Source organism: Panulirus ornatus, chromosome 71 (genome assembly GCF_036320965.1).
Source record: "Panulirus ornatus isolate Po-2019 chromosome 71, ASM3632096v1, whole genome shotgun sequence".
NCBI lineage: Eukaryota > Metazoa > Arthropoda > Malacostraca > Decapoda > Palinuridae > Panulirus > Panulirus ornatus.
In genome coordinates, this window is record NC_092294.1 from 12,857,491 (window position 1) to 12,866,207 (window position 8,717).

The 8,717-nt window shown below is 36.0% G+C and overlaps 1 protein-coding gene across 1 annotated transcript; it reads right to left on the reverse strand.

Annotated features, from left to right (window-relative positions):
- Positions 1-1,002: 1,002 nt before the first annotated feature.
- On the reverse strand, positions 1,003-8,453 carry LOC139747914 (endonuclease 8-like 1). The gene is made up of 5 exons (XM_071660380.1): positions 8,018-8,453; positions 6,877-7,131; positions 4,927-5,158; positions 4,034-4,136; positions 1,003-3,679 (listed from the first exon to the last, which is right to left on the reverse strand). Exons 1-5 carry the CDS (start codon positions 8,317-8,319, stop codon positions 3,285-3,287), a joined length of 1,287 nt encoding a protein of 428 aa, XP_071516481.1. The 5' UTR covers positions 8,320-8,453; the 3' UTR covers positions 1,003-3,284.
- Between the last annotated feature and the right edge of the window lie 264 nt (positions 8,454-8,717).

Below are 8,717 nucleotides of genomic sequence, written 5' to 3' on the forward strand. Positions count from 1 at the left end.
TACTTATAAAGGGGAGAAAGAAAAAATATAAGGAAAAGGGTAAGGGGATAAAAGTAATACATTAGTTACCCATAAAATTTCTCCAAATGCATAAGAGAAAATGAATATTGCTTTATGGATAACTTCTATAAAAGATATTGTTGCATTCGGTATCATTGCTCGAACGATGATACAAACCATTTATAATGCAGTTTGTGTATTTCACCCATAAATTAAGGCATTAATCCTTCTCTTCATGTAACTTTCATTGAGATTAAACTAACCAGCTAATCATAGATACACAGATATAGATAGATATAGATAGATAGACAGGTGGATAACTACATGAAGATAACACACATGAAGAGAAAGTATGAAAAGTGAGGTCAGGAAATGGATTCCTATGGCTGTGGAAGCTTTCTACCCGTGGACATTAATTCGTAATAACACACGCACACAAGATAGAAACCTAAGGCTTATCTCTGGGGCCTCACGAGTGTGCAGCTCCTTCCCCATATGCTAATACGAGTGCCAATAGGCCTGGACACAAGCTAATATGGATTAATGTCCATTTTTCTATTACATATATCTTTCCAAAATGAGGAAGACTACTGTTGTCTTGCAAATCTAACTAGTGCTGTGGTTAATTTCCGGCCTTAGATGTTGAAGACTAGAAAGTAGAGGAAAAAGTCGCTGCAAGACTTGGACAAATGTTATTATCAGTACACTATATTTCTCTTATCTTTATACTGTGTGTGATTACTCCACAACAAGGGTGTATTATACCTGATTCTTTGTAAAGATATCAGACATTAGTTGAATATCTATCTAACATCATAATCAGCAGTTCCTTGTCCACATGGCAGCCACTACAAATATTGTTGCTGAGTGACTCTTGTGCAACCATTGTCCACATAAAGGATGCTTCAATTTAAACCAGAACTCGTTGATTTCCATGTATTCAGTGGTGCTTTATAAATCTAGAATGCAATTAGTCCTCCATTGTTACAGATCATCTATAACTTTATCTGTTCAATGCATGCCTTCCATGAATTTTGCACTTCCCTACTACTAACTACTGTTGAATAATAAAGATTGGATGTAAAGCATGCAAGAATGTAAGAACTTTTATGGTTCGTTATTGTTCGTCCTGATTTTTTTTCTCTCTCTCTCTCTAAACAGCCAACTGTAAGCTAACAATGGTAAAAGGTACAAAAATGAAACTATAGGTAACTTTCAGTGTGCAAGTGTAATTCAACTTACTTCACTAAATCTAAAACAAGTATCTTTAAGAAAGTAGCTTCTAGGTAAGATACAAAAAAAATAAAGTAATCAAAATATCAAGATACTTATAGGATTTTCTAATTGGAGGCTGATCAATTTAAACATAACAGACCGATAGAAGGTGTGATGACAAAGTCCATCCACTTTGTGCAAGGTTATTTCCAAACTTTAAACAAATGAAATTACCTACACACATTCTATAGGGGTTGGAAAAAACAGCAAATGACAGTTGGGGTGAGCAAGTGTCAGAAAACTTTGGGGAGAATAATATGTTTTGAAAGGAGGTACCAAATGTGCAAAAAACAAAACAACAAATAGGAACATCAGAGAAGGGGGTGAAAGGAGAGATGATAGGTTGATAGAGATGCCTTGTGGAAGGTCTTAAGGATATATGCTGTAGAAAGAAAGCTGCTAGAAGCATAGAAGTTCTTATCAAAGGTGTACAGCATGCACATGATTAGGAAGAAAAGGAGTAAATGGTTCCAAGTGAAAGTTGGTCAGCAGCAGGGGTATGTGATGTTACCATGACTGTTCAATTTGTTTATGGTTGGGGTGGTGAGGAAGTTAAATGCAAGTGTTGAAAAGAGGGGTAAGTGTGCAGTCTCTAGGGGTTGAGAGGGCCTGGGAAAAGTCAGCTGTTGTTTGCTGTTGATACACCACTGGTGGCAGATTCAAGTGAGAAAATGCAGAAGTTGGTGACTGAGTTTGGGAGTGTGTGTGAAAGGAGCAAGTTGACAGTAAATGTGAATAAAAGCAATGTTATTAGATTTAGCAGAGCTGAGGGACAGTTTAATTGGGGTGTGAGTGTGAATGGGGAAAAATTGGAGGAAGTGAAGTGTGTTAGATATCTGGGAGAGGTCATGGCAGCGAATAGAACCATGGATGTGGAAGCAAGTTATGGGGTGGGAGAGAAGACAAAGGCTCTGGGAGTGCAGAAGAGTGTTTGAAAAGAGAAAATGCTATGTAGGAGGGCAGAAATGGGTATGTTTATAGGATCCATAGTCCTAACAATATTATAAAGATGCAAGACATGGGTTGTAGAAAAGGCTGTGTGGAAGAGGGTGGATGCGTTGGAAATTAAATGTTTGAGGACAATACGTGGTGTGAAATGGTATGATCGAGTAAGCAATGAAAGGGTAAGAGGGTTGTGTAGTAATAAAAGGAGTGTGGTTGAGAGAGCTGAAGAGGGTGTACTGAAATTGTTTGGACGTACAGAGAGAATGAATGAGGAAAGGGTGACAAAGAGGATATACATGTCAGGTTTTTAAGAATTTCATAACTTGAGCAATAGCATTTCTAAATAGGTTACACCCATTCTGATATCACCTCACATCTTCCTGCTTACAGCCTAAATGGCTTCATAGCAGATTTGCTTCTACGGAGTGTGCTTATGCTTACATTTGGATCTAATTATTTACCACCTTACACTACATATGTTTCAAGTCATCCACATATATCAAGAAAATATTTGATATTCTCGAAAAACTTATAATAATCTTTTTTTAAAAAGAGTACACTCTTATTCTGGGATTATTCACCTAAGATATCAGGCTAATATTGTTGTTCAATATCAAATTAGAAACTTTCAGAGAAGCAATTCATATTTGTACCAAGTCGAATGCTAAAAAAATGCACTAAAAAATGCAGAATATTGAGTAGAAAAAAATATCTTACATTGATAAAAAAATAGAGAATATAATTCTATGCATCAGTTCAAACAACTAACTAATATAATCTTAAAATACTTTAAAATATCTTTGTGAGATAGTAAAACAAGAATGCTTCACTATGGAACTGGGCACTCCTATCTTTACCAGTGTACAAGGTAAGGAACCCAAGCACTACAAATACATATAGTGATATGCATCATCCTTATTGTCTATTAATTGACTGAACAATAGCTTCCAATGTTTTCTAACCGTGGTAAATACCATGGGATATCAGTTACTGACAAATAATGGAAGACAAACATAAAATGGTTACAAAATTGAATTTAGAACTAATGAAATAATGGAACAGTTTCACTGCGACTTTATTCTAGAAGACCGTCGTGTTGGAGCTCTTTGTGTCACAGAGGTAACTGAGGTTCTTGAAGCTATTTTAGCTGTCACTCTGACTCCTGTTTTACTTTTATTTTTAGCAGATGTGGCTTTTGGTTGGTGATATTTTGTCTTATTTTTCTTATTTTGTAGTCCTTCTGTGGCTGAGCATTTTGTGTCTAGTTCATCTTTAGCATCTTTCTTCGATTGTTTCTTATTTCTACTCTTGTTCACTTTTGTTTCTTCTTTAAGTAATTTGATTTGTTTACTTTCTTTTCCATTCTGATCAAATTCTAAAATTTGATCTTCGGCAATATCTTTGTTCTGCTTCCTTGTTTGTGACTTTTTTCTTTTAACCATAGACCTTGAGCATGCATCTGAAATTATAAACTAAATTGTTAAAATATAAGTAAAAGAAGGTTGAAAACAATGAGCTAAAACAATAAAACATTTATCCAGTAAATTCTAGCCAGAAAAGAATTTTATGAAAAGTGTGTTTTGCCTCTTTTTAAAAGCAAAGGTGATAGCATTCTCAGTTCAATTACACTAAAATACTCTGAAAATAGCTTCATAGTTTGATATGTCAAAAACTGTTTAGCTATTTCCTTTTTCTACCTAACCTAAACTAACCTTAAATTCTCTTTTAAAACATACATATCTATACATACCCTTGAAATTCAACATGCACATTCTTATATATGCAATTTATCCACAGCAAACTGCAAGCTAACCTTTTGGTATTAAGCGTCCTGGCTCTCCAGAAAACCACATGGTGCGGCGATTATGATCCACCATATTCTTCATTCCATCCTGATAGTAACACTGCAGCCATGACTTTCAAAGGAAACAAAGCATTATTCCAGATTACATACATGTTCATTAATCTTTTTAGTCCGATATAAGTACACTGTACAATGTATGTCTTTTTAGTCCTACATATGTGCACTGTACGCTGTTACATGATGGAAACAGGCTCCTAAACCTTCATGATGCTAAAGAAATACAAAGGGATCAAAGCTGTTATCTAATTTTTGTCTTTTAATTTTTCAAATTTTGTAAACTTAGGCTGGAAAATGGAAAATCAAACTGAACTTAGGAAAAGAACAAAGTTAATTTTTGTAAAATGCAAAAAAGAGAGAAAGTAAATGACTAGAGGAAGAGATACGGGTTGATCAAAGCTGAAGAAAAACAAATTCAGGAGTATGTATGAAAGAAAGGAAACAGGGAGGATTATGATGGGACATACCACATTTTGATGTCAAGAGGAGAAAGTCTGCCCCATTGTGAATATCAGACATATATGGTTGCAGAAAGATGGACAGGAAAAGAGAAGATATTTACAAACAATCATGCTGGTGAAATACGAAATAAAAAATTTGTTTGGGAAATATGTTTTCACTACTAACAGCAAAACATGTTCATGTGTAAAAAGCAGTATTTTGCAAATAAGATCCTGCTCAAGAGCAGGATCTGGCATAAACCACACTATTTTGGAGTGGGAGCCTGCAAGTGTAATGTGAACAAGTAAACATGACTCCAAGATACTTACAGATGAATATCATATTAAGAAAATGATATCACAGAAAAAAAGATATGATACAGAAAATTAGTATGCATTTCTTACCCGGAACTCCTTGTACTCATCCTCATCTGCATCGAGGTCAACATTGTAGCCTTTGCCACCACCACCCAGGTTAATTACTTCTTTGGGTAAGATATGACAAAGGTCTAAAACATCAGGCTTCACTTCACACATCTTGTGTACTTTTATTTTGGACTGCATTTCATACCATTTGCTAAAGGGCTTTAACTCACTCAAGACTTCCCTTGCTTCATCAAAAGGACGAATACCACATCTGGAAATTTGAGGAATAGGTAATCACAAATTTGTGAATAATGTACTAAAACTGTAAGGCTTTTGAAAAGCATCTCATGAGCAATTCTTGTAAGATATACCAAGATGCATCAAGATGAGTGTATGGTTATTATCTCTGCACTGTATTATGAAGAAGGAGTTTTACGACAGTATTGCCGCATACCTTAACATTGTATATATATATATATATATCATGTCTTAACCTTATGTGTAAACACATTTACACACACCCCAGCTCACAACACTTGCCCAATTACCGATCAACCCAAAAGTGGATTCGAATCGATGTGGAGCCAACCCTGGGTTGACCCATGCTAATTCTTGTTCAGATTCAACATATCAGCTGCAATTCTGTATAAAATATGAGAGGAAAAACAAATAAAAAATATACCTGTATAGTTATAGATAATTTTCTAACCAGAGTAATTTGCATTTCCCCTGTACAATTGCTGACAAGAGACATGAAATATACCCCCAGAAGCTTACAGGAAAATGAAAATGCTCATGGGACGTTTGAGAGATCTACCACAAATTCAAGATGGACAGCAAATAATGGGAAATCCTGGACATACCAGCAGAAACTGAAGAATACTGTGTTCCGTAAAATGTACAAAGAAAATAACAGTGGCTAAGATTATCTGAATTTTAGCAATAATAATCAAAATGTTATACAATACTGATAAACAAAGAAAAAATTCAGCAGCATATAGAGACATCATATCAAAGATATAAAAGAGTGTGACGCTCATAGAAGGTTAATAAAATGCAAATAATAAATGTGTGGAAGTTGGAAGGACATAGTGGTTCCAACAATGTTGTATGGTTGCGAGGTGTGGGCTATGGATAGAGTTGTGCGCAAGAGGGTGGATGTGCTGGAAATGAGATTTTTGAGGACAATATGTGGTGTGAGGTGGTTTGATCGAGTAAGTAATAATAGGGTAAGAGAGATGTGTGGTAATAAAAAGAATGTGGTTGAGAGAGCAGAAGAGGGTGTTTTGAAATGGTTTGGTCATACGGATAGAATGAGTGAGGAAAGATTGACAAAGAGGATATTTGTGTCAGAGGTGGTGGGAATGAGGAGAAGTGGGAGACCAAATTGGAGGTGGAAAGATGGAGTGAAAAAGATTTTGATTGATCGGGGCCTGAACATGCAGGAGGGTGAAAGGCGTGCAAGGAATAGAGTGAATTGGAACGATGTGGTATACCGGGTTCGACGTGCTGTCAATGGATTGAACCAGGGCATGTGAAGCGTCTGGGGTAAACCATGGAAAGTTGTGCGGGGCCTAGATGTGGAAAAGGGAGCTGTGGTTTCAGTGCATTATTACATGACAGCTAGAGACTGAGTGTGAACGAATGGGGCCTTTGTTGTCTTTTCCTAGCGCTACCTCGCACACATGAGGGGGGAGGGGGTTGTTATTTCATGCGTGGCGAGGTGGCGATGGGCATGAATAAAGGCAGACGGTATGAATTATGTACATGTGTATATATGTATATGCCTGTGTGAGTACATATATGTATACGTTGAGATGTATAGGTATGTATATTTGCGTGTGTGAACGTGTATGTACATACATGTATATGTGGGTGGGTTGGGCCATTCTTTTGTCTGTTTCCTATGCTACCTCGCTAACGCGGGAGACAGCGACAAAGCAAAATAAATAAATAAAATGATAAAAATACAGTTCACTCATTGCCCACCTGTATAATATCTCTGCTCTTAGGTAGTTCCCGATTCCATTAAAATATTTCTGATTTAACATAGCTTCGCAGATGGGTTTATTAAAATCTGCTGATTTGAGGCCAGCCAGGATATTTTCTCTGAAGTTTGGATACTCCCACATCGGATCAGGGCCACGGTCACGCCCCCAAGTACCACCTACTTCCCATCGGCCAAAGCGACGGTAATCTACAAAACTCAGCACCATTGGGATGTCTTCATTGATGGTATAGAATCTGCAAAATTATGTAACCTTAAACTTTAGAATCTTTAAGCAATGGTATATAAGGATATAATAAGGATGATTTAGGTATCTATTACTAAAGTAATTGGATGTTGAAAGGGAATGAAACACACGTAAACCTAGCTTAGTTTGAGGATATGAAAGTTTACATGATAGCAAAAATAAAAAAAAGAATTTTCTCATAGATGTTACTCAGCTATTATCTTGGTAGAAATTTCCTTACTAATAATGTCCTCCACGTAAAATTTTACAAAATCTTTATTTTCAATTTCTACAACGTTAATCAATTGCAGTAAACACTGTAGGTGGGTTCCAATCTAACCTAACTTTACCTGGCCTATCTAGGGGTATTCATCCCTTGCTGTGGAATGAGGATGTTTGCTACACAGAGGAGGAATTCATGATATCACATGCCAACCTATGAACAAACCTCTATGATTAATAATTTTGTAGTGATTTCCCTTTCATCTCTGTTAACCCCACATTTCCTCTGGTCTTCATTACCCTCCCCAATATTGTATATAATCAAACTGAATTCTGGAGGTAAAAAGATATAAACCTCTATGGACAAACCACATTATAAATCATATAACAACAATGTTAGGATGTTTCTTTTGGGAGTATTAAGAGAAGGACAACAATCCTTTGATCTGAAGGCTTTCTTACCTCAAGATTTATGACACCTTTAAAGCTCTAACCTCTAACATAAACATTTTTGTTAACACATACATGTTACACATATAATACACTTTAAGTGTTTATGTTCAATTCCTAGACATCACATAACAACAACAATCCTTAATACATAATATAAATGTAATATGAATATAAAATTTAACTTTTCTTCACTTACAGATCAGTATGGTGACTCCACTCACCTTAAATGAGCGTGTTTAGGAATCTCTTGAACGGGAGTAAATTTGAAGGACCCGGACATACCAAAGCGAAATATAATATTTAATGTTTTCTCTCCTTTCTTTTCAACTTCACCATTACACAGGGTTACCATGAGCTCCTTCCCTCTTGCCTGGGCACGTACGCGATATACTTCTTCCTCCCATTCTACGTCAGGATTTTTCGTTGATACTTCAGACTTGACGACACGTCCTCCATATAGTCTCTTTAGGCTCACAGTATTGATAAGCCGAGATGCTAAGAATATTTCAGGTCCCTCCGGCATGATAATAAGTACCTTAAAGCCAATTCACTCGAAGAAATACTACAACTTTACCGCTGAATGGGTGGGAGGTTGGAGTCTGACTGAGAGTTTGCCTTGAGATATAGTCTTTTACGTAATATAATTAGGATTATAACGACGCCCCTGCATCAGAAATAGTTCTTCTTATCTTGTTAGCTTTTTAAGACTTACTCAAAAACACTGGAATTATATAAAAACATTTGCTAAATAGAGAAACAGATTATCAATTCTTATCAGTGAATCTGAGACTTAAATCTAATTTTTGCTCGAGTTGCGCTCATGTTTTTGTTGATATTTCGTTTCATGTTTACATGCTTATATAATATCCTTATTATGAAATCGGTAAGGATTAGAAACTCAACTAGCTTATTACTGATATA